At 39.6% G+C, this 27,085-nt stretch overlaps 1 protein-coding gene across 4 annotated transcripts in view; it reads right to left on the reverse strand.

Moving 5' to 3' along the window:
* LRFN2 (leucine rich repeat and fibronectin type III domain containing 2) overlaps positions 1-27,085 on the reverse strand; it is a 167,807-nt gene that overhangs the window by 29,749 nt on the left and 110,973 nt on the right. For all 4 annotated transcript variants that reach the window (XM_054063957.1, XM_054063958.1, XM_054063956.1 and 1 more), the window contains one exon: positions 14,258-15,650. In XM_054063957.1, the coding sequence (XP_053919932.1) occupies positions 14,258-15,630 (1,373 nt within the window). In that variant the 5' untranslated portion in view covers positions 15,631-15,650. The remainder of the gene's footprint in view (positions 1-14,257; positions 15,651-27,085) is intronic.

The raw sequence follows: 27,085 nt of genomic DNA on the forward strand, positions 1-27,085 counted from the left end.
ATCTTGGCAAAGCTGCCAAATCCTCCCCATGGCACTCCTAGGCTGTGAAACTCTGCATGCAGTGCAAAGAAGAACAAATATCAGATTACTGACCCATCCTTGCTCCAGAGTAATAGGCCTGAAATTCTGCCTCTACATACTCATATTAACAAGATTCAAGTTCACTTGGAAATTTATGCTGCAAAACCACAACACAATGTGTGGGAAGGCTCAGTGATCACTGCTGCCTATCTTTCTCATTCTGCATCAGCCTTCTGGAGAGAGGTACTGACGTTCCCCATCCTCCAACCACTGGCAGAAGGACTGATTCATCAAGCCTGACTCTCTAAGGCAATCTGACAGATGACAGAGCTGCTGGTGGGGCGCCTTGATGCTGTCAGCTGCCCGTATGTCTATCGGGAAGCTTCTGCCTGTGCAATCCCCGCTCTCAGAACAATTCAGAGCAGTTTGGAATATCTACGTAAGAACCAATTCCACAATCCAAGCCAATCAAATAAACAAACAGACAAAACAAAAACAAAACAAGACAAAATAAAACAAAGAAGCGTTGAGCAAACAGCTCTTTTATTTATTTTCTTGTCAAAATGAAGTAAATGATGAGGTAATAAATATATTACGAAATGTAAACTTATGCATATTTAAAGAAATGCAAGGGAAAGGGCAGGGAGGACAGAGGGGCAAATTCAGCACACATTCATACCTAATGCTGGCTGTCCCAAACCATTTTTCTCTGCAAATAGACTAATCTATAAACCAGGAGCAGCAGAACAGAAGATGGGTACAGTATAATCTTACTTTGCCTTCTACGGGCATTTTTTTGACCACATTAAAGCACAGCTGCGGCCTGCAGCTCTTTCCAATCTGAGGATGCCAGGCCTGGTATCTCTCTCTTGCCTAGCACCAATGCAGGCTTTCCTGTGCTGTGGCATAAAGCTGATTTTGATTCCAATCTATAGTGGGAGGAAGATGAAGCCAATTCCCATTTCCTTTCTAGGCAGTGTCACTTTGTGGGATCTTTGTCAAATGCTCTGGGACCTAATATGGTCACGCTGTGACTCTGAGACATCAGCAGGGCTGTCACGATAAGGCAGAGCTGCCTGCTGGCTAGGCTGCCTTTTCTCTGCTATGAAAATCAGAACATCTCATTTTAAACATAGAAATTTCTCAGTGGCATTATAGTTTCAATGTTTCTTTAGATGGAAGTGCTAGCCAATTATCCTCAGCTAGGACTGGATTACTGTTGTCCTTGGCCCTATTACAGATTATTATGGATTATGGGACGTCTGCACTGCCCTCATATTCAAACAAGATACATTTAGGGAAAAAGGGTAGTATGACTTCAAAATAACCTGTATCGTGTTTTCAAAGACATCCATTACCTCACATTTTCATTCTTTACCACTGAATATTTGAGCTACATTTCTCCTACTTTTAAGAACAAAGGAAAGATAAATTACTTCCTGATAGTACAAGTCTTAAGTGAAAAACAAGTACAACACAAAAAATTACATGGAGTATGAATCTACCTCAAGTTTTAAGTTCCTCAGCTTGCCTGAAATCATCCTCTTTCATCCTTCCTTGAACAGAGAATTAACACAAAGACTACTCACTATCAACATCTCAATTAAAGCCTCAAAATAGGTTTAAATGAGAATTAAATGACAACACCTTGTACTGAATCTCCTGAAAATAATTTTATTTGCTCCTTCTGTGCACATATATTTTACGCAGAAAATCTGCCTGTTATAAGTAAATCCAAAAAATAAGCAGGCTTGTAAGAGATAAAGCTAGTGAAGAATTGCTATATAATTTTAGTCTAGTGTATTCTTTCTTATTTTCCCATTGCTGTGTCTTTTTCAGTTCTATATTTTCTAAATGATGAGTCTTAATTCATTTCTCTAAGGAAACAACATGTATCACTGCTATCATACGTTAGAGTTTACCAGTGCAGTCATTGTACAAAGTACAGTTTTTCTGAAAATAAACTGATTATTCACACAGAAAGCCTGCAATGAAAGAGAGAGGGTATGACAGGAAATTCAGAACAAGCAATTAGATAGCCAAATCTGCACCTATGGCAGTGAAATAAGGCACAAGGTTCTGATTGTGTTTCTAATTTTGAGTTATTCTCCTCCCTGCCTTCCTCCTTGTCCTATCTCGTGTGTTTGATAAATAAAATAGTCCTACATAAAAAATTAAACATAATTTCTTGCACGAACCACCAAATCAATACCACAGTCAGAATTCAACTGATAAGCGCAGGAGAGAAAAGCGGTATTTGGAACCCACTGCAGGAGGAGCAGGTGCCCTCTTCCTAGAACCTTTTATTAAAAACCTAAAAGCAAGACAACTTTGGAAAGGGTAAAAAGGTTTCCTGCGACTTCAGAAGGGGGCTGGAAGGGGTAGGGTGCCAGATGGCTGGGGAGGCAGGAGCTGTCAAGGCACCGTGTCTCACCTACCCACAGCCTGGAGTTTGCGCATGAGCAAGTGGGGGCTAAGTTATGTAGAATGATCTCAAAACAAGGCAAATTTTAGGAACTCAATATGTTTTAGGAATGCTATACACTTTTAAGATTTTCCTTTGATTTTTTATAACTCTCTTGTGAAGCCCCTGTGGACAAAATTAAATTATCCTCTCTTTGAAGAAGGTAGTTTTCAGCCGTTGATTTTACTAGAGGGTCACCACTCTTGAAGGAGATTTCTTAGTAGTTTGGAGATTGCCTGGACTGCTGGTGTCCCAGCTGAAATAAAGAGTGAAGTTAGGGGAGTGAGAAAGTTCTCAAATAGAGATTTACAAAGCCTAGGAGTAGACATCATGCTCTGTTGTAACTGATGCTTTTTCTGTGTCTCCTAAAATGACCCAGGCATCAGTATCTGTGACTGAAAATGATGAAGGGATTAGAGTAGATCTCTGATACCATCTGGAACTCAATAGATCAGCATGAGCGAAACATGGAGTGTTGGCAACCTGCTGCAGGCACCACCTGAACAAATGAAAACTCAGACATCAAATGGAGCACCTTGAGCGCTTAAATATGTATTACATATACAAACTATGGAGGAAATCAAGCCTCATTGTTTTCACTATTCCGTTAGGGAGATGACAGATCTCTGTTGTATAGATAAATTCCTACAATGAAGCCCTGATCTGAGTTTGATACTATTGAAGATGCCTTTCCCAAGTCAGATTTATAATCATATTTAACAACAGTAACAACACCAAGAGTGCTATATTTTCTCCTAGATCATGATATTATGATGGGAAATAATCAGATTTGCAATGTAATGAAGGACTTTATTAGGAACAGATTGAAAGCTAAATCAAGACTACTTCCAGCTGTGATTCTGTAGGCATGTTGTTTCTTCCACTGGCTTACCAACATACCTTGAGCAAAGTACTTAACCTCCTTCTCTCTACATTTGCCTCTCTAGAAAATACCAGTAATCCCTAAAATGCAAGATTTTCAGGCCGAACCAAAACTCTTCAGAGTCAGTGGTGTCTAGTCATTTCTGAGGGCTTTGGGTCAAGCCTTCTGTCAAGCATTTGATCAGTTAACATTTCTAACTATCAGTGCTAACTATTATTACTTTGTATGACTACAAATAAAATGGGAGGTTGTTGCTATTAAACAGTTGGCAAATGGCAACAGTTTTGATTTTTTGTTTTTTTTTAATTGTTTTTTTTTCACTGAGCAGCGAATGAACTGCTGTAAGTCTGCCCTAGATTTAAAACAGGAAAGAGAGTGATAACCGTGCAGCTGTGTGCTGGCTTCTTAATATTCAGGAATGGTATGAATATGAATATGTTAAAATTTTTCATTTAGACATCAAACTGTTGACTCACCTGAAGCTTAATAAAAATCTTTTTTTAATAGTTCTTTGTGGCATCAGATGTGTAGTTTGTTATTGCAATGATGAGTTGGGATATCTCCTGGCAATTGGGTTCGGAGCAGCTGAGAGAGGGGTTGTGGCAGATGTTATGGGCAAGCATTAGTTCATCCTAAATTCCCCTCAAGTAAAAATGCTGGGCCTTTGATGAACTAAGTAAATAATTAGCAGCAGAGATTAAACGGAAGTACTGCTGTCTTATGCTGAAAACTGATTCTGATTTCCTTTTCACCCTGTGCAACTCTCCTGGCTGTGGTGGAGTTACTTCCCAGCAGCACAACAGAGGCTGAGATGAGAATCAGGCTCTTTGCCTTTGTATTCAGCTCCTGAGGCTGAGCTCAAGGGTAGAGCTGTAGTATAAAACCTCTCTATAAACCTTACTAAATGTAATTTGACAGCTGTTAAACCTTGAAGAAAATGGGAAGGCCTCCAAGCTGGCAAAAGGTGCTGTCTTACTCTTCTCTTCTTGCTCTTTTCTACTTTACTGGGGCACTGCAACATGTGCAGCAGTAACACAAGTGCCCTCGCACATGCCCTCACATATGTCTCACACACCTAAAAGGATATATCTCCTATAGGGATAAGTGACCATTTAGTATTTTCCTTTCTGTAGCAGTTATCAAGTAAGAAAATATTGGACTGGGTAGCATCTTCATGGTCCATCTCTACTCATCATGAACTGGACTGGCTCTGACCAATAGATTTCTCACCAGCTCCTGTACAAGCATCAGGTGGATGCCAGCTTGTCACAACAATCAAGGATGATTTTAGTAACTTATGTTGTCAAATTTTTATTACATTTATGTTATTTTCATATTTTATGTTTCTAATTTTCACTTCATTATCTGGCAATACATGTAATTTTTCTCATTTTTACCGGATTTTCTTTCTTATTCTTCAAAGATTTCTCATAGTGCAAGATAAGGGAATTAAAAATAACCAAACAAAAGCAAGCAAACAAGCAAATAACAAAAAATAATGCTAAAACAACACTTGTCCCTATACTTGTCCAGCAAGAGAGACAAAACACAAAGAAAGGACTAGATGAAAATTTTTACAGCAGACACAGATAGAACCTCACAGTCCCTGAATACATACTTCCGTGAAGCGGATTCTCCATTATGTCTGATGCCTTTCAGCAAACCTGCACTTGTTGGGGGTCCTCTAGAAGTCAATACACAGTATTGTTGCAAACAACTCTTAAGTGACTTGAAGTACCAAGAATCCTTGTCAAACCTTCCCCTGCTCTGCTTGCGCAAATTTTTCTTCCCTTTGGGACTGTGACTTTACTTTTCTATTTTTATACAGTTGCTGTCTCAATCTGTCAAATATAAATAGTAATACATGATGGTTAATGATTTCCTGCAATGTCTTTCCTCCCAATGGTTATTTTATTCAATGTTTAAATATACAAATGCTTTGACCAAATCAAGGTTTGAATCCTGGATACAACTCAACTGTAATAGCTCAGCTCACGTGTTGGGGCTGAGGAGGGCTTTTTCCACCAGCTATGTGCTACGGAAGGAGTTCAGTGCCTAACCACATTGGAGAAAGGGGTGGAACTGAAAAAGAATTAGAAGAGTGACAGACATTTACCTCTTAGACTTATTTTGTATGAATCTACTGTCCAAATTAGAAGTAAGGATAGGTATTCTGGCCTTGCAGGATAAATTAATTCTCTGCCTTTTCTAAAATTACCAGAAGTATGTGTTTCTAGCTTTCCTCAGAGAGAAAATAATATAATTACACTTTAGTACAGCATCAGGCTGTTGAGATTATTTGCCCCAACAACAACAAGGTAGGGCTTTGTGTGTTTTCAGTCTTTAGCTGACAGACCTCCACACAATGGGCTTTTGTTGCAAGAAGCATTAACAAGCTAGGCAGCAGCATCCTGTTTGACACGAGTGATGTTCAGTGTGGCACTGCTGTTTGAGAGAACATCCTTACACAGCTAAGGTATTTCTGAAGTTTACAGCACCTTAGTCATTAAACATTTTCTTATTAATATGCAATTGACTAGAATGCCCAAGTATGTTTATCCCAATACAGGAAACTCAAACTCGGTTAATTACTTTCTATCAAGGTTAAAGTATCTGTAAGTGCAAACGCTGAAGTTATGTTTTGCTCATAAAATGGAGTTGAACTATCACCTAACTGACAAACTGCAGCTAATATTTAACTGAGAGGTGACAGGATAGCAGGGGTTGGTGGAGCAGTATCTGTTCAGCCAGTATGTAAAGAACTCGGAATGAAAAGAGCTGTGTAAATGTAAATCACTATTAAATTGTTTAAGCAGTCAAATCCATAGCACCATTGTTTAAATAGATTGGAGATCTGAAGCCATTTGTTCGTATTTTAATGCTTAGATGCCTGCTACATAAAATATATATGGAAAAAATAGGCTTTCAGAGATATATACTTTTTTTTTTCCAGTGCTGAATTTATAAGCTGTAGGGAGACTATAGTGCTACAGTAATTCCTAATTTGTACAGTTGTTTTCATCATTCTTAGTATGAAAAACCACAAAATAAAATAGACCTAAATATTCCATAAATCTAGTGACAGTGTTGCAATTCAGATGCACATTTTTAAGGGGCTGCATCATTGCTCTAATTCAAAACACAGCCAGCAGGCTCAGTATGACCTGTGAAGTTCTACAAAAGACTTGTAAATTTATTCATCATTTGAAATAGTGGTGAATTTATGTATTACATTAATGCCTGAGGACCAAAATTGAGATTTGGTCCCACATCATGTAGGATGCTCGATACATAAAAAAAACTCATAATCTCTGTTTCCAGATGCTGTACTTGAATATAAGCATTGCAGTTATGTAATGTTCCATCTTAATTATTCATGACTATCCTCATTGCTGTAGACCACATAATAACTTCAAAGCAAGAGTATACCTATACATTTATGTGGGCTCCTGATTCTACAATATTTTCTAATGTATTTATCCCTATATGGCAAGGCAGTGCTGTTACCCCAGGCTACAGATGGGAAACTGAGGCCCAAAGATAGTATTTTCCAGAATTTTATATTTCAGTTCAAATCCTTATTCAAAATGAATTAAGTATGCCAGTGCATAAGTTATACTGCTCATAGATCTGAAGGTCTTAAAAATCTAAAACACTTTAGAAAGGAGAGTTTAGTTTGAGAAAAATGTACTCTTTAACTTTCCCAGGAGCAGACAGAATTTCTATGATAGAGCACGTCTCCTTGTGATTGCTCCTTTAAACCTGACTCTAAGGACAGACATTATTTTGCAGTCCTCTGGCCTTCTTCCATCTCTTTCTCTGTTGGACATTGGTTACTCTTTGTGCATGAGAATAAGAAGTGATTTTCAGTTCCGCATTTTGTAACAAACTTCTGGTCTTTGCTGGAAGTGATGAGTGCAATAAGCATTTACTGTCATTGGTGTGTGTTTAAGGGTGATTTATATTACGGAAAAGAGTGAAAGAATGGAAAAGTTGCTGCGATGAAACCTGTGTAACTGCCTAGGCACACCCAAATTCACTTGACTCTGACTTTTGCAAACTGTACTGTACTTTTCTAGAGCACAGTTACAAATGCCTTTTCTTCAGTGATTAGCTCACAGTGTCAAAGGAAGCCTCCACCTGAGAGGCACTCGGAATTTCAGAATCACGGAGTGGCTGAGGTATAAAGAATCACTGGACATCATCCAATCCCTCTGCTCAAGCAGGGCCACCTAGATCAAGTTGGCCAGGACCGTGTTCAGATAGTTTTTGAATACCTCCAATAATGGAGACTTCACCATTTCTCTGGGCCACCTGTACCAGTTTTCAGTCACCATCACAGTAAAAAGAGTATTTCCTGATGACAGAACCATAGAATCGCAGAGACAAAGAATGGCCAGGGTTGGAAGGGACATTCAAGGTAATCTTCTTACAATACCCTTGCCACAGGCAGGGACATCTTCCATTAGATCAGATTGCTCAAAGCCTCATCCAACCCATCCTTGAACACCTTTAAGGAAGGGGTATTTTTGACTTCTTTCATCAGCCTGCTCTAGTGCCTCACCAAATGCACAGTAAAAAATTTCTTTCTAATATCTAATCTAAATCACTTCTCTTTCAGATTAAAACTGTTACCACTTGTCCTACCACTACACACCCTAATAAACAGCCCCTCCTCAGCTTTCTTGTAGCCCCCTCTTCGAGTACTGGAAGGCTGCTATAAGATCTCCCGAGAGCCTTCTCTTCTCAGGGCTAAACAATTCCAACTCTCTCAGCTTTTTCTGGTATAAGAGGCTTCCGAGCCCGCTGAACATCTTTGTATCACCCCTCTGGACTCGCTCCAACAATTCCATGTCCTTCCTGTGCTGTGGACTCCAGAATTAAATGCAGTGTTCCAGGTGGAGTTTCACAAGAGTGGAGTAGAGGGACAGAATCACCTCCCTCAACCTCCTGCTCACAATTCGTCTGATGCAGCCCAGGATAGAGTTGGCTTTCAGGGCTGCAAGCACACATTGGTGGCTCATGATGAGCTTCTCATCCACCAGCATTTCCAAGTCTTTCTCCTTAGAGCTGCTCTCAATAAATTCTCTGCCTGGCCTGTGTTTGTGCTTGGGATTGACCCTACTCTGGTGTAGGACCTTGCACTTGGCCTTGTAAAACTTCATGAGGTTCACACAAGCCCACCTCTCAAACCAGTCAAGATCATTTTGGATGGGATTTGATTTTGAAGTGGAATCCTGTCCACCTTCAGATGTTGCCTCTTGTCCTGCCACTGGACACCACCAAAAAACCAAACGAACTGATTCAGTCATCTTACATCTTTCCTTCTGGTATTTGTACACATCTATGAGTTTCCCTTTGAATCTTTCTGTTCTTCTGCTAAACAGTCATAGGTATCTCAGGCTTTCCTCGTGTGTGAGATGCTCCAGTTTCTTAATCATCTTAGTGGCTCTTTGCTGGACTCTCTCCAGTATGCCCATGTCTCTTGTGCTGAGGAGACACTACTGGATGCAGAGTTTCAGGTGTGGCCTCAACAGTGCTGAGCAGAGGGGAAGGATCACCTCCCTGACCCTGCTGACTACACTCTTCCTAATGCAGCCCAGGATACCTTTAGCCTCTCTATGACAAGGGAACATTGTAGGCTCACGTTCAATCTCATGTCCAGGACCTCTAGGTCCTTTTCTGAAAAGCTGCTTTCTGGTTAGGTGTTCCCAGCACACCTGGTGCATACGGTTACTTGTCCTCAAGGGCAGCACTTGTGATTTCATTTTGTTGAATATCATAGAGTTCCTCTCAGCCCATTTCTCCAGTTTGTTAAGGTCCTTCTAGATGACAGCATAACACTGATCTACCAGTTACTCCTTACAATTTATCTAACATCAGCAAAATTGAGAAGGATACGCTTTGTGCTGTCATACAGGTCATTAATGAAGACATTAAATAGGTTCAGATATAAACAGGTAGCAGGCGAGTGAATCTTGAGGTATAGTGGTAGTTACTCTTCTCCATCTAGATTTCATACCATTGATCACAACCCTTCTGGCTTAGCCATTTGGCTAATTTAAAATCCATCTCACTACTCATCCAGCCCATACTTCATCAGTTCCCCTACAAGGATCTTCTGAGAAAGCGTTACAAGCCTTAGTGAGGTCAAGGTAGAAATCTACTCTTCTCGCCTTGTCTATCAACTTATTTATTTCATTGTAAAAGTTTATCAGGTTTGCCAAGTATGACTTTGTGAACCCACACTGATGTCTCTCAGTGATGTCTTGCTCATCATTTTCCTGGAAATTGTTCCCAGGGTTGGTTGTTCACTGGAACAGGCTGCCCAGGGAGGTGGTTGTGTCACCTTCCCTGGAAGTGTTTAAGGGATAGGTGGATGAGGTGCTGAGGGGCATGGTTTAGGGATTGTTAGGAATGGTTGGACTCAATGATCCAGTGGGTTGTTTCCAACCTATGATTCTATGATTCTACCTCTTTCCTAGGGACTGAGGTAAAGCTGACTGACTTAGAGTTCCCCGAGACCTCCTTCTTGCCTGTTTTGAAGATAGAAGTGATACTTGCTTTCCTCCAGGTCTCTTTCACAAATGCTGTGACTGTTCAAAGTTACTGGTCTTACACTGACATCAAGACAGATCCTCAGCACTCATGGGTGCACCTGATCTGTGCCCATATATATCTAATTTGCTAGATTGGGACAGCATGAACCATGGCTACGTGTGCCAGTGAAAAGACCTTATAACATGACAGTGGTTTTAAAAAAATTACTTCCAATTCTCAGTTTATTGTCACTTTAAAAAGGCTTGTTCTTATGACTTTTGTATGTGAACAGAAGATGTAGACAGCAATCTATTATCTCTTCTGTGACATCTACTGGCCATGACGTGACCAGCAAATTCCAGTTTTCTCCATTCAGAGTAGTATGTGTTTGAAAGGCACAAAGAGAAACAAGGCAGTAAAGGAGATTGAACAGGAATGAAAAGTTAGAATGAGTAAGGAATGTAACTCAGAAAATGGGGAAAAATGTAAAACAAGAAAAAAAAATAGAGAAAAGAAAAGCAAGTCAAACCCACCCCCCCCTCCCAACAAACCAAAAAGCAAAACAAGCTTTCCTCTCCCTCTACCTAGAAAGAGAGGACTCCTGGTTCCATTGCAGGTGAAATGATATAATTATCTTGACAGTAGGATTATTAAACCAGTGCTAGCACAAGTCAGAGAGAGAGGAAGAGCTCATTGGGAGCACAAACAGATCAGTAAAGCAAAGGTGTTTGTCTGTGTATGACATACAACTCCAGCACAGGTCCCCATTGTAAGATCATTTTCAATATGATCACAGGCCAAGGCAAAAAAAGAAAGCTCTTGAGATACTAAGAGTTAGGTGCATTAAAGATGGAAAGTTCCCTCCTGTCAATGATGTGAAAAAGATAATATAGCATATCACCTCTGAGCAGCCTCAGATTACAGATTTGGTGCCAAAGTTGAAGCAGTCGTTGTCTTTGCAAGTTGACATTGACCAAGGTGCCTCTTTGAGACATTTGCACAAGCTATGACTATCTTCCCTTCAACTTCTCCTTCTCAGTCTGGGAAGACATGTGGAACAGAGTGCTGATCCAGGACTATGCTCATTAGATCAATATCAGAAACATGCATCCTGAATCCACTGAAAGAGATAAACCCCTTCAGCAATGGCCCTGAGAAGGGAAGATCAGGTGGGAGAAGCACACAAACAGTACTCCTCCTGCTAATCCTCATTATGATTGCACTGGTGTGTCTAAAGTCAGACTTCAGATGCTGATACCATTTCAGCTCAGTGAAATCAGAAGACCCAACAGACAATACAGGTTACTATCTCCACATCTTTGAATTTTCATGGGGCCGTTTTGCCCCATCACGGTCTACTTTGCACCATCTACAGCTCCTGCAAGTGGAAGACCACAATTGGTATGAAAGCAGGAAGGGTCCTGAGAGGCATCATTAACGTCAGGAGAGAAGTTAGTGTCAATGAGGAGGGGAGAATTTCTGCTTTCACTCTTTCACTGTGAGTACAAAGTTCATTAGAAATTCTTAGCAGAGAATGCAGCAAAAGTTTGTCTTTTGTGCATACATTACTTATTAGTGAGTAAGGATTCCTTCAAGTTGAGCACAGTCAGCGTGCCTCAGTCCTGGAATACTGATATATCTTAACGTATACTAAGTGCCCATCATTTTAGCAGCTAAGCAATATCACATCCCATTTAGCACATACACAGCATTTTATAGAGCAGAGCACAGTAGAAATCCTTTTCCCTTAGGTTTTTGTACACGTTCATTGCAGTGACATGCATCTGACCAATTAAAGCAAAACAGCTTTAGTTAATTAACTCTAAGGGACCAAGTGGTTCCCTGGCTGTAAGTCATAAGAGCTGGTTTTGATATTATGAGTGCCACTGATTAACTCTCAGAAGCTGAACAATTCGCTTCATCTTTCTATGCTTCATTTTTCCCTGGTGCAAAATGTAGCAAAATAAAATTTGTTTTCTTTGGTGAAGTGCTTTTGAGAGCTATGAATGAAAAGAGCTACATATCATCAGTAAATACTCAAAAAGGCCTGATGGGAGATTTATGGAAACAGCATTGTCCTTCCTGTGCTTCTGGAAAATTGAACTATAACCAAGTAAAGCAACAAAGGGCCAAAACCTCACTGAGAAGCAGTACTGGGGAGAGGATAAGAATTCAGAGTCACCTGACACCTTGACAGCCACTTGCCTCTCCAGACCAAGCTGGCAAGACAACATCTTTCTCTCATTTCTGCCCATGGTACTCAATTCTCACTCTTCCATCTACTGGATTGCGTGTCTTCACTCCAGTGTCTGTCTTATTATACTCGCTATCCTTCTTCACAGCAAATCAACACATCAATCACTTCCAACAACTTATAACCTCCACTAACATCTCTTTCTGGTTGCAGGGATATTCTAGTCCATTGGGACAAATTCACTATACATCTCTACATGTCCTTTGGAGTATTTTTTCAGAATCCCGCTGGGCTGAAGATCTTAAATACTGTGGAGCTTTTGTCAAAAGCTTTGTCTCAAGAAAAAAAAAATTACACTAGCATATTGTCTTTGATTCTATTCCTATTACTTTATCATTGCTTAGTCTTATCTTATCCTCTCATTCTCCTTAACTCCACATAGTTGCAAGTCCCAAAGCTAGCACACACCGGTTCCAGAGTACATTAGCCTGAGCAAGGCAAGTAATTTGCACCTTTGAAGTGATTTGATAGTTTCAACATGTTTTTATAATTGAGCAATGGAAGTGAACAGAACCAAATTTCCTCATTTTTTTCAGTATTAGAATAAATATCCTTTTTTTAAAAAAAAAATTTCTTTGGATTTGCTAGTCATTATTCCTACTTTTGGCAGATTGACTAAGTTTGGGGTAGCTAAATAAATCACTTTATTTTTTCTGCTCTAAAACTGATAGATATTAAAGTATTTCTGACACAAAATGATGTCCATGTCAACTACGATTCAGTTCTGAAAACAATTTAAAATTAGATTACATTGCAGGGGAAGAGTGAGTGAAAAACATCACATAAGGATTTATTACCTCCCATTCTGACTTTCTCATACTAAAAAAAAAAAAATCACACTACAATAAAGGAGAAAATAGCAAGGTCTGTTCTGGGATCTGGGGGCTGAGCACTGTGATTTGACTGGTGTCTCATCTGTTACTGCAGGACAGAATATTGTGCAGACCAGCAGATAAAAACTCCAAGACTCCCAAAGAAATCAATGGCTTTGACTATGTTTTGACCAGATTTTTTTCTAAAATTAGGGTCAAAACCTAAATCCTACTATTCCTCTACCAGATCCAGGTTTTGTTCACTAGTTTCAGGATGCCTGTAAGTTGCAGGAGTTTGTGTTTGGTTCTACTTCGACCTGAGATTCTGACTTTTTCCAGTAGCTCACATACACACAAAAACAGACTTCAGTTCAATGCATCTGATACAGTTGCCTCTGTAATAAAGAGGCAAGAAAGAATGGTTTCTAGGGATTCATCATTACCATGAACAAACCACATCAATGATTCTTCCAAGACAGAAGCAAACCCAAGCAACACTGTTTTTCTGTACTGTTAAGCACTTTTGTACCTATTTTTAACTTCTAATATTTATTGCTTCTTTCTCACAGTTAGGTTCACTGCAAGAGCAGCTCCTGCTTTACATCATTAAAGGTTGGAGGAGTTGTAGTACTGGAGGAGCATAATGAACATTCAGGGCTTGCTTTTGGAATTACCTCTACCTCTTCTTGCATTTAATGTGGTATAAAACATTGAATACTCCAAAGTTGTCAGCCATTACAGTTATGTAAAACAGATGTTAGTGAAATAAGAAATGAGCTTTATCATGTAGGTGAAAAAATGTCTTGCTAGCAACCCTGAATCTTGAATCGCAGAATAATTAGAGCCTGTGTTATGGGTAGACACCACAAACTTCCTCCCACGTTGCTTCCTCTCTTAGTAGTATGTTTCAGTCCCACCTACAGGAGGTGGAAACAGAAACTTCTGACTTTGAGACTTTGAAGATTTTCTTTCTTTGTTAAGCCTAGTAAAGAGGCTACCAACTGTGGTACTATTTTCTCCTGTATTGGATATTTTACTGAAAACAGCTGTTGTTAGAGAATGAATGCTATAGGGATTTGCAATGACAGACAGAAAAGTGGTGAACAGACCAACAGATGACCTGGCAGAAACAACGCAAATTTATTGGACAGTGCTAATACTAGTGGTGGCAGTGGCTGTGCTACCTCAGTTTGAAGTCTAATCAGTGATTTAAGAGTAAAATCTTCATATCCTGCTTTTCTCCCCCTGCCATCATCAGAGGACAAAACAGCAATTGTGTTTACCTGTAGATCAAGACTTCATCATCCGAGCAATTATACTGCAGCTGATACATTTTTACACGAGGGGCTGACTTGCTCACTGTCCATTTGACCAAAGCTGAGGTAGTAGTGACCTCTGACACCAGGACAGCCCTTTCTGGTGGGCCTTTTGCTTCTCCACGATTAGACTTGCTGGAGCTTGTGATATCTGAGAGCCTGGATTTTGGTGGGGCTGCTCGGCCTGTGCCATTGCTGAGGTGGGGTAGCTGAACAATTGAGAGCTCAATTGTTGCAGTGGACTCTCCAGCAGCATTGGCTGCTATGCATGTGAAAGTCCCATAATCCTTGGAGGTTGTGATGAGGATATCTAAGGTGCCATTGTCATAGACAGCTGTCCTTGAAGAGTTCCCAATAAGACGGTCATCAGGGGCCACCCAATGAATGATGGGTGTGGGATCCCCGATGGCTTTGCATTTCAATGTGGCAGTTTGCCCTTCTAAAACCAGCAACTTATGGGTATGTTGTGTAATAAGTGGAGGCTCACAAATAAATTCTTCCTCCCGTACATACCAGAAATATCTTCCTTTAAGACCTGGAGGAGAAGCACAAGTTTCCATATCATCATCCCGGTCAAGTCGCCTTAACCACAGTAACTCACAGTTGCAATGCAGTGGGTTGCCTCCAAAGCTGAGAGACAAAGGTGGAGAAAATGGAGTAACATCAAATGGAATTACTTGAGATCTGGCAAATATGGGATCAGGGGGGAGCTTCTGAAGTCTGTTGGATGTTAGGTCCAATCTGGCCAATTTCTGAAGATCTGCAAATGTCCCTTCTGTAATATAATCTATCAGGTTATGATCCAAACTGAGCTGGTGTAAGTTTATCATCTTCCTTATAGATTCCCAAGGAATGCTTCGTAGGTTATTGTAGGAAAGGTCTAAGTCTTCCAATGTCAGCAAAAAATCCTCAAAGGCTTCATCAGAGATGCTGCTTAGCTGGTTGTTGTTTAAAATCAAATGCTGAAGGTTAATTAAGCCTCTCAAAATATCCTCCCCAATGTCAGGTAGCCTGTTGCTGTCCAAATGTAAAGATCGAAGGCTCTCCAAGTCAGTGAAAGAGTAGGGCTGAATGTAGCTGATGGTGTTTCTGGACAAAGTAAGGTCTACAAGTCCAGACATATTGGCAAAATCCTGTCGGCTGATATTAATAATAAAGTTGCCCCCAAGTCGGAGTTCAACAGTCCTTCGATCTATGTCTAGCGGTACAAATAGGAGACCCTTGGAGGGACACAAAGTCCCCAGAGACTCAGACAGGTTCTGACAAACGCAGTATTTGGGACAAGCGTTGACCATGACAGCCATTCCAAACACCAGGATGCTGCAGAGCAATTTTTCCATGGTAAATCACGCAACAGTACCTGCAAGAAATTAAAAGAGTTAGAAGGCACATCAACAACTAGCTACCTTTCCTCTTATGAGTTACCTTAGTATCTACCTCCAGAGAGACTTTGCTGTGTCTCATCTCAGGAGTCACATCTAAAGAAATCAGCACTCCGGGATGGGGAAGGTTAAGTGTTACAGCAACATGTTTTTCCACATAATGCATTTCTTTCTTAAACAAAATCAAACTAAAACAAAAAACCCACAAAAAAACCCCAAAAAACAATAAAGTGTTTTTGGCTCCAAATCTGAATGGGATAAGAATTGTTAGAGCTTATGCATAATAAGAGGTTTATGTGACTATCTGTATTCTAGTTACAGTTTTATAATTTTTATTGGGTAGCTGGTAGAAGACAAATCCCGCCATCAGATTGCATAGCTTATGTAAAACCTTGAAAGATTTCATTTGGAATAGTGCCTGCTTCTTTGAGGGTGGAAGCTGTCTTACATAATTTACATACTGCTGCATAATAATGTGAAATTAGTCTTGGGGTTGAAAGAGCTGATTTTATGGATAAAAATAACTGCATATTTACCCTTCACTAATGTGGTTAGTAATGACCATGTAATTATCTGGCTAGTCTGGGGGCAAGTCACTTCACCTGCTGCCCATAATAAAATTCATGATAGGTAGCATATAAAACAGACATCATTTGCACAATCGTGGCCTGGATTCACCCTGGGTTCAGGCAGCCTATGGGAAGCATTAGTGTCTAGCTCCAACGAGAAGGAGGGTAGACATGTACAACCTTAGGCTCCTGGCAAGTTTCCTGATGGACTTATGGTCTTATATTGCAATCTTTTCTGTTGTCATGACAATGTGGTTCTCACCTGTGTCCATGGCCCTTTCTTGCATCCTGCCCTATTGTCTTCATACAATTACCTCAATCTTTTTTTTTCAGCTTGCATAAGCTTTTCCAGCTTAAGCTGTAAAGTATGTGTCTTTGAAGAATAAACAAAACTTATTTACAGGCTGACTCAGAGCTGACTCTATCTGGTAGAATTTGCAGTTCTGCTTCAGGTTTGCGATTCTCTTCTTGCTTAGGTTCATTTGCCTTCTTCCTGCATGTGCAGAACACAGGTAAGCTTATTTTCTTTGTCTCTCTCTTGTCCAGATCCTGCTAACAGGAGGTCTGAGGAACGGGCAGATCACTACTTTTTAACCCTCATTCTCCCACTGAGGAAAAGGGTGGGTTGACAAAGAGCTATGTTTTTGTAAGGGATCTCCCGTATTTTTTTTGGCCAAGATGATGTGTTCTAGACTCCAAGCCTCTCATCTGTGACAGTAGCTACAGACACAATTCAGACTATAATTTCCAGTGTGGCCATTTTGCCTCTATTTAACCTACATTATTCCACCAAGTGACTTTGCACCACTGTCCTCAGTACTTAGTATACACCACAAGTCTTCTAAATCGGTCAGGTGCTCATACGCTTAGCAGTTTTCAGCACTTACATTTCAAGAGTAGTTATGGTACAATAAGAGATGAGATACCCTTATGCTTTATCAATTGCACCTCCAGTTCCTAAGCAGTGGATACACACACACTGTCACTTATGCCTGGGGTGGTTCTCTTATTGCTGTATACATGATGGGACGATACGCAGTCTCATAATGACTCCAATAATTAGTACTATGAGACCACTTGAACTTACCAAACATATGACACAAGAAATACATTCTACAAAAAATTCACATTGCAGTTATTTACACTTCATCACACAGCTGAAATTAGTTACACAGATGTCTTATAATTAAGAGAAATTCTAAAGGTCGGTTATTAATCCCCCAGTAACACACACAAATGCAACACAAAAATTATTCAGTTTTTTTTTTTTTTTTAAACTCTTTAAGTGGGTCTTCCTCCATCTCCCTGTGAAAGGAATGAAAACTAGTGCTCTATGTTTGGGGCTCTCTCCAAAGGTGGCCCACTCCTCTCCTGAGCAAGGAGGTTCAGTTTCTCCTCTATAGAATATGTGGGATGAGTCAGAAAGAAGGCTATGTAGAAATGCAAGATGTTATAAATATTAACTATGTACAGTAAGTTTGTTATGGCAAGGTTTTCTGCATGGTGTGATACTAGAAATTATATATCATTATTGCTATTTCATAGAAGAAGAAAGTAGTGAAGCATCTCTGTTTGCTGAGCTCTGCAAACAAGATGAAAGCAAGATACTTTTAGAAAGGATGGCTTGAGAAGAGTAATCTTACCTTCAATAGTAAATAAAAGGCTACTGAATAAAATGTTTGGAAGTTAGCAAGTATGTTATTGATGCAAATCTGTGGCATACTTAGCAAACAGATATAAATATCCCTTACATTATTATCAATTGGTAGTTTACTAACAGGCATTTGGCTTTTTGAATCTTAATTATAATTGTTCTGCATCTTTAATTTAGTGTATTACCCTACCAGCTGAAATTGTAAACAAAAAGCAGCTTAAAAGGGGGAGAAATAGATACATTTAATTAGTAATAAGCTCTTTTATAACTTCTCCCTCATCTACACTCCCACCCTCTGAATATCTATTCAAAAATATGAATGCACACTTACGAGAGCAGTGTCTCCTTTAAGTGGCTCAATTCTCTTACCACATTTTTTCCAGATGCTGTTAAATATCACAGTGCTTTGGGGAGATTGTTGACTCTAAGCACCAGAGTGAAAAGTGTTTGTGAAAAAGAAATGGAGGGAGGAACAGGAGTCAATTACAGAAAATAGGGACTGCAACACTGAGAGGAAACTGTGAAGCAGGAGACCTAAATGGCAAAATAAACCCTGATGGTGAAACCATCTGTGAATGGCTTGAAAGCGTATCATCTGCCTACGTATGCTTGCATGTGTGTATGAAAGACACTGTGAGTGCAATATGTGCTTTTACCAGCAGGAGGACAAATCAGTAACAGCCGTACTAGGACTGAAATATTGTGGCTGCTGTCATTCCAGTAATTGAATATATTTGAATGTCTTAATGTAAATATTGTTTGCCTGTAGAGGAAATTTCTAGCCCTTGTGATCTGTTGCCAGCATTGATATTACAAGCTTCTGAGCTTTAGATTTCTTTACAAGGTAGTCCCGAAGGGACCAGTTCACAACAGAACAAATAGTGTACAATCCCAAAGGGCTGCCTACAGGACATTGAAGAGAACAGAGGTAGGCACGGCTCCTTAAGGAGGACATCTGGTATTTCAATAGGGCAGCTGGTTTTCATTTTCCTCTCCAGACAAGTAAAATACCTGGGCCACAGATGAGATAAGAATTTCTGAGTTTGCCTAATTATAATAGTATCTTCTAAAATCTAGATTCTCCCACAAAATTGTGGCAATTGCAAGTCTCCAAGGGGATGGATATACAATAAAAACTGTTTTGATGTCAATTCTAGTAACTTTCATATAAGACTGAAAATAAAATGTCAAGTTTAGAGTCTGTGTCTGCTGACCACTTTACTCACTTAGCTTCCAAAATCTCTTACGATTGCAACAACAAGCATTTTATGGGCTTTTACCCATAAAATGGGCTTGTTACCCATAATAAGCATTTACCATACTAATGGTAGCCTTCTGAGAAGCCCACTATTCTGATTTACATTTTAAAGGTATCTATCAGCTAGATAAATAGGATTCTCACAAGAAGTCTGTAAGTCTGGCAGGTTTCCTGTCTCAGCACAAGAAGAAAAATAGCCCCTTTAGTCCTCTTATAGCAAGGATTGCTGTGAATTAATATGTGTGAGAGTCATAAACCTTGGTACTCTGTATTCAAATTTTCCTCATAAAGATACAACTTCTGAGATTTGGCATCTCATTTCTGGAATGTCTCTGAGGCATTTTTTAATTCTAAATTCATTGAGCTTTGCATATAAATTCCAATAACCTTTGCGTACCACAAGACCAAGTACAAGCTAACTGTCAGACAAATAAACTACAGCTGAAGTATGCAGCCTGGGAAAAAAAACCCAAAGAACAAACAAACAAACCAAAAGAAAGGGGTAGCAGCTCTGATTTTTCAGTCTCCAAGTGCCTTGGAGAAATTTGAAGAACTCTAGGAATGGGTAAAGTTTCATGCATGTTCTCTGATGCAAAAGGGGGTGGGACCCTATCAGGACAAAAATTACTCCTTAATTTCTTGCACTGCCAAAAACTGTGTGCGAAAGGTAGGTCTCCTGTACTCTCTGATCTGTGCAGATAGTTTGTGCTTAAATCACCAAGGGATAACTATGGTAGTAAGGAATGTAAGTATCTCTGCCTCTGAATCTTTCCTCAGTAGCAGATACATTGAATCATGGGTTGGGTGTTAAGCCTTTTCTAGCTTTGTGAGAATCTGTGAGACCGTTCAGAAGTTTAAAGTCAGTTTCGTACCTATGTACTTACAGGCTCAAAGTCAGGATAACTAACACTGCTTTTATTTAGTTTCTGTCCTTTGTGTTTCCCTACGTTGCTGCGCTCCTTTGGGGTAAAGCTGCTTATAATTAGGTGTGCATATGTACTTAGATTTTCGGCCGGGCTTTTTTAGGAGCTAGTTTTTTTAAAAAGAATTCATAGCTCTAATATGTGAGATGGTTGCATTCTCTGGCCACCTTGCATTTTTTATATCACAGAGAGGGAACATTTACAAGCACACACTTCTTCAGGTATTTGTGACTGTCTCTACTAAGCTCCAGCCATATTAATTTGACTGATATTACTTCCATAGTAATAGAAAAAATGGAACTCTGGGTGAACAGATTTATTGCCCTTTGTACATTTTTTTTGAATACTACATAGTTTTACTATGCTTGTACCATCATGAGGTTAATTTATGTGGGTTTGCTTCATTAGAGTGCTGTTCCCTTGTTTTCACCTTTACAAGCAGTTGGAAGTCCATCCTACCTGTTCCGTGTTCCCCAGTCCTGGAAGCAGTCCTAGATTTGTAGTATTTAGGAAGAGCTATGGTAAAGAGCTGTAGACCTTCAAATGAAATTGACTCATAGGATGTTCTCAACGGTCAGAATATTTCTGTTATGGTTTTCAGTCTTCAAAGACCTGGTTGTAACTTGATCCAGAACAAAGGTAAAGAAAATCCACAAAAGGAAATTTTCTGTAGGGCTCAGTCTCTGAAGGCTGATTTAATCCCCAAGGAAATAACACAATATAGGGCTGTCTCACAGAGGATGATATTGGTCTCTCAGTCTTTCAGTGGCAAAACTGGTATCTATTTGTGTGCATTTTTGGGAAGAGTTTCTTCATTTTTCATAATTCTTTACCGACCTTTCCCTGACACTTATGTTAGTTATGTTACTCATATTTTTAAGTACTAACTTTACTCAATTCCTTTTACCAGTCCCAAGACTGAATAAATGCACTTATCAAAAGCCCAAATTATTAACATAGCAAGTCAGAGACAGAGCTAGGTCAGATGTAATTCACTTATAACCTAAGCATCATGCATCACCAGGCTATGAGCATGATGGAACATATTTTACACACCATGAAACTCTATTCACTGCAGGATTTCGTTGGAGGAAGATCTGACATCACAGCAGCTTTTCTGCTGAGTTACAGGGCTGTAACAGTGGTGGTATCTAGCACACGAGCCTCACAGATTTAACACAGATAAACGTCTCCATCATTTCATGCCTCCTGGTTTGCTAAGGATTCTCATTTCAACCATTAAAAGCTGTGCTTTCAATACACCCCAAAAGAACAAATCTTTATGATAAGTCACCTCTTCACATTTCAGGTTAACTTTTCAGGTGAAAGAAGAACCTTGGACACTTCTGTGAAGGTTTAACCTCTGTAATACTTGAAAGACAATAGTAATTTGAAATCTTATCAGACAAATTTCAGAGTCAGTCAAAAATATCAGCACTTTGTTACTTTGTTTCTGTTTGACACAATTAAACTACTAGCAAATTATGCTTAAGTGAGCTCCTGAAATGCATGATACAAATTCCCTTCCTAGAATCACTTTCTTGCAGAATACAGAAATGGAAAGAGCATTTTGAGCACTAACAGAAAATTGAGTGTGCTCACATATCAAGCATGAAGATTTTAATTTTTCACAGTGGTTTTGGTCCTGGAGAAACATAATACATCTGTAGTTTTCTACCAAAGTTATGGACTCCTGCCTGCTGGACAGCATGTATGTCTAATAGCTTTAGTGACCCTGTACAACTTAAATACCAAATGTGTTTACATTAAGTTACTAAGAAATGCAGCATGAGCTCTTAAGTCAGTAGGAAACCAGTCTAAGTCTGTTAGATCCTACCCTACTTTTACTAGTACTTTGCTGAAATGAAGACATCATTATAAGCCATTTGGTTTTATGAAATGTGCAAAATTGTTCAAGCTTTTGAAATTCATTTTGTGAGAAAATAAAACTTAGAGAACACATTCTCTGTATTCTGAGCATCTGCCTGTCTGGCACTTACCCACAATACATTTGGGACATTTTCAATACTGCAGATAAAATCTGAAGTGCAAAAGCCTGAGAAATATTTACTACTCTCGCATTTCAAGAATACAGTAAGTTTCATGAATGCAAAGGAGAGAGGCTTCACTACCTTTATTAAACTTCTACAAAGAAAATAATGCATTATGAGTCCAACTGTTGTTGAGCATTGGAGAATCCACATGTAAGAGAGGCATTATTAATATCCTTGCTGCTGAAAAGGCTTTAAACTGAGTTCAGCCTTTTTAGACAAGAGGCAGTCCGCTTTGCTTTTAAGGTGGTCAGAGAATACATATTCTCTGGTGTCTAAGAAGCAGTAAGCTCACTCTACAGTCCTAATATAATTCAAGAGTAGACCAGTCAGCGATGAACACCCTTTGCAAGCTAGAATTTCTACTAATTTCCACACAAAAGTGCATTCCAGTCACCTCATGTATGTAAATGCTGATGTGGATGCAGACCTGGGAAACTGTTGAGGGACTATGGATGCTTCATTCCAGTTCACGTTAATGACCCCTGAAGGTCCATGTTCCTGATATGTTTTTTAAAAAAACAGCACTTGATAGTAGCAATGTTCTGTGAAAATATCTACACTGCTGTTATTGTAGGGGCTGTTGTTTCTGCAAATACCCTGTGCAAATCTGAGCATTAGTTAATTATCAAGTTAACAAAGTAAGACAGTTTCTATCCAAAGGCTGGAAATGCCACTACTTCATTATAACTCATCTCTAGACCTGCGCTGATCTGGCATTATGCCACTTTAATATTGGACAGAAAGGATTTCATGCAGACACAGAGAACAGAGCAAAAGAAAAATGGGCTTAAAATTTCACTTAAAAATTAGACTAGTGCTGCAGAGTACAGAAATTTTACTCTAGAATGATGTTTACCTTCAATGCCAGTCAGTTTAATTTGTATTTGTCCTGAAGCTTATAGTTCAATTTTAATTCCTGAATGTTGATTGTAGTAACTAAATTTATTTATTCCTGTAGCATGAAACCAATAGACATGTTCGATTTACTCATTCCTTAAAAATCATGCTACTTGAGGCAAATACCTACCCAAAATACATCATTGCCAAATGAAAATATTACATCTCAGAAACATAAAAACCCGAATATTTTGAAAGCTTGATTTAGCACCTTTCCTAAATTATTTTCGTGAAACCTGAACAATCTCACAAATACATTTTGTCAATGTGGCCTTGGGTTGGAAGGGACATTTCACGGTCATTTGGTCCAATCAAATCATTGTTGGGGCACAATAAGAAGGGACATCTTCAACTAGATCGGGTTGCTCAGGTTCCTATCCAACATGACCTTGAACGTTTCCAGGGATGGGGCATCAGCCACCTCTCTGGGCAACTTGTTCCACTGTTTCACCACCCTCATTGTAAAAAATTTCTTCCTTATATCTAGTTTAAATCTACTGTCTTTTAGTTTACAACCATTACCCCTTGTCCCATCACTACAGGCTTTGATAGAAAGTTTGTCTCCATCTTTCTTATGAGCCCTCCTTAAGTACTGAAAGGCTGCAATAAGTTCTCCCCAGAGCCTTCTCTTCCTCATGCTTAACACCACCATCTCAGCCTTTCTTTACAAGGTAGGTGTTGCTACCCTCTGATCATTTTCGTGTCACTCCTCTGGACCCACTCGAACAGGTCCATGTCTTTCCTGTGCTGAATGTTCCAGAGCCGGACACAGTACTTCAGGTGGAGCCTCACCAGAGCAGAGCAGAGGGGTAGAATCACCTCCCTCAACCTGCTGACCACTCTTCTTTTAATGCAGCCCAGGATACAGTTGGCCTTCTGTGCTGTGCACTCACATTTCCAGTTTATGCTCAACTTTTCATTCACCAGTACTGTTAAGTCGTTCTAGGCAGGGCTGTTCTCAATCCCTTCACCCCCCAGTCTGTATTCGTACTGGGAGTTGCCTCGACCTTGCACTTGGCCTTCTTGAACCCATGAAGTCCACATGGGCCCACTTCTCCAGCTTGTCCAGGTCTCTCTGGATGGTGCTCAATTCCTCAGGAGTGTCAACCACACAAGTCTGCTTGGTGTCATCTGTAAACTGGCTGAAGGTGCACTCAGTCCTGCTATGTCAATGATGAAGATATTAAACAAAATTGGTCCCAATATGAAGCCTGAACGCTACTTGTTACTGATCTCCATCAAGACATTGAACTGTTGACTATTACCCTACCTTCTGGATATAACTATCCAACAAATTCCTGATTTAGCCATCATATACATTTCTCCAGTTGAGAGAGAAGGTTTTTGTGCGGAACCATGTCAAAGGCCTTACAGAAGTCCAGATGGATGACATCCATAGGGCTTTCCTTGTCCACTGATGTAATCATTCCATCATAGAAGGCTACTTGGTTGGTCAGACAGGACTTGCCCTTGGTGAAGCCATGCAGGCTTTCTCAAATCTCTTGCCTGTTCTCCATGTGCCTTAATATAACTTCTAGGAGGATCTGTTTGATGATCTTCCCAGGCACAGATGTGGGGCTGACAGGTCAGTAATTCTCAGGGTCTTGCTTTCTACCCGTTTTATAAAAGGAGTGCAATATTTCCCCTTTTCTAGTTGCCATGGACTTCACTTGACTGCCATGTCTTTTCAAATATCATGGAGAGTGGTTTGTCCAATTCCCTTGGGACTCTGGGATGCATCTCATCACGTCTCATAGACTTATATTCTTCTTCTGCCCAAACAGAAAAAAATATCTAGCCCTAGTCAGAACTTTTGAATGCCGTGTTATAACATTAATAATCATAGCTAGATTTTGTTGATGACTGTGATTTTACCTGCACTTTCATTATTCTGCCTTCACTGACTGGAAAACACAGGCTTTAACTGCCTGATTTATTGGGACAAAAAACTGCTTAGCTACCTGCATGGTCTTTGAATATGCAGAAAATTTAAACATGCAGACAGCTGCTTGTAAACATATGAAAACAAGGTGAAAAGAAAAAGAAAGTTGTTTAGAAAATGCAGGCGTAGATGTTTGGTAAAGAGATAGACTCAGGTATCAGCATTCTGTATATGCCTGTGCATCCGTATTTGTTTCAGCTGCTTAAAATGTCGCTTTTTTTCAGTGACAAGACACTACCCCTGGATTGCCTCAGTCAGCTGATGAGGAGCTGCAGGTAGGGGGTAAGAGGAACCCTGAAGCAGCTGAGCTGTTACTTGGTGGCTCCTGCCCAGGGGAAGAAATAGTCCATTCTCCAGGCATGGGGATGTATTGTATCAACTACAGGTCTATTTGATCTCTTTCCCAGAGGAGCTGCATTTTGGAAGGATCATGAATTCTCAGGGAGAGTGACATAGGAAATGCAGAACAGCATTTTCAACAACACTAATTAGAAATTACTTGGGTTGGGTTGATTTTTTCCCACAGAAATTTGTGGGTCCATTCATTTTTGTTATTTTTTCATTTAATGTTCCCCAACATTTACCTTTGCCTCCTATTTTAATGCTGTGTGCCAGCCTCCACCAGATTCCATCTATAAACACGTGAGTCAGCTATGCTGAGCTCCTTTTCTATTTTTAGCCATCCAGTTAATTTATTTATCTGGTTCCTTACAGCAATCATGCATTTTGCTTTATCAGCACAACAGAGAAGTTACCAGTTATTCCATCTCTTACTCATTTTGAACACATAGGAAAGCTGCACAGGTATGAAGGAGCAGCTGTTTAAGAGATATTGCCTATGCTGTGAAACATAAATGTCTATCAACAAACAATATTACTCTTTGCTGGTACAAATGAAGGCCTGTTCTCATGATCCGAATCCAAATTCCTCTCTGCTCTGAGCCATAACAGTAATTCCTCAGGTAGGTCTTCATCCCTAGCTTACCCTAATTCTTATAAAAGTATTTATAAGTTCCTTCCACATCAAAGGAAAAGGTGGATACATTAAAATTGGGATTAATTTCTTTATCTGGGCTTGTTAACCTTTTTTTTTTTTTTTTTAGCTTTCATTTGGCTCTTGAGACAAACTCTGTCCAATGTACCTTAGGAAATATTCTTTATTTGCAATAAGGACTTCAGTTTTACTTTCATGTGCAACCTACACTAAAAGTAGTGGTAGGAAAGATAAGGCATAAGTGCAAAATGATCTTTTTCTGATATTTCTTACAAATTTAATTTGGCATGGGAAATCACATGGAAAGATTTGGAGACACTATGAAACATGCAAAGCAAACTAAAGTCTGCATTGAAAAAAAAATGCTGATGTCACAGATTAAGATTTCTAGGCATGTTTGCATGGGCAATTGGCAGCAGAGGTCCTCTCTTACAGGGAATACAACCCCAATGATTTGTCATTTTGATTGGCTTGTAATTTGATAAGAAACCAGCAGAATGGTTTTGCTATGAGAAGCAAAACTGTGACTCCTGCTGTGCCATTCCATGACACAATCCACAGTCTCCGGGCTCTTTCTTCAGACTGGTAATTTTTTAACTGTAATTTCTTGTTTTTCATTTAGTTTGGACAGGAATGAATTCACCAGTTAAATCTTTTAATTTTTTTATCACTCTCAGTTTCCAATTCCCATGCAGGAGGACAATTTATTGTTTCTCTGGAGGACTTAACACTCCCATTTTTCCTACTGAGTGAATATTGTGTTTTTAAACTTATAGACCATGTTACATCTTGTTATACAGTTACGTATTTCCCAACTGTTGTGTCACTGGACAGAGAATAGAAAGGGGGCACAGGCTTTTTGTAGTAATACCTGTTCTTTTGTATCAGGTTCTTAATGAACTTTACAGAAAAGACTACTATTACTAACTCATTTTTACAGGTGAGTAAGAGACACTATCTGGCTCAAATAACTTACCCAAGGTTACTGATCAAGTCCCTCCTGGAAAACCCATCTCTCTCAACTGTCATACCTTCCCTTTGCACAGTGATATTTCCGTACATAGGACATGTGACTGTACAATTTGTTAATACAAATCTAATGTTGTGGGTAGTGTTTGTTGT

Source organism: Cuculus canorus, chromosome 3, assembly GCF_017976375.1.
Source record: "Cuculus canorus isolate bCucCan1 chromosome 3, bCucCan1.pri, whole genome shotgun sequence".
Taxonomy (NCBI): Eukaryota; Metazoa; Chordata; class Aves; order Cuculiformes; family Cuculidae; genus Cuculus; species Cuculus canorus.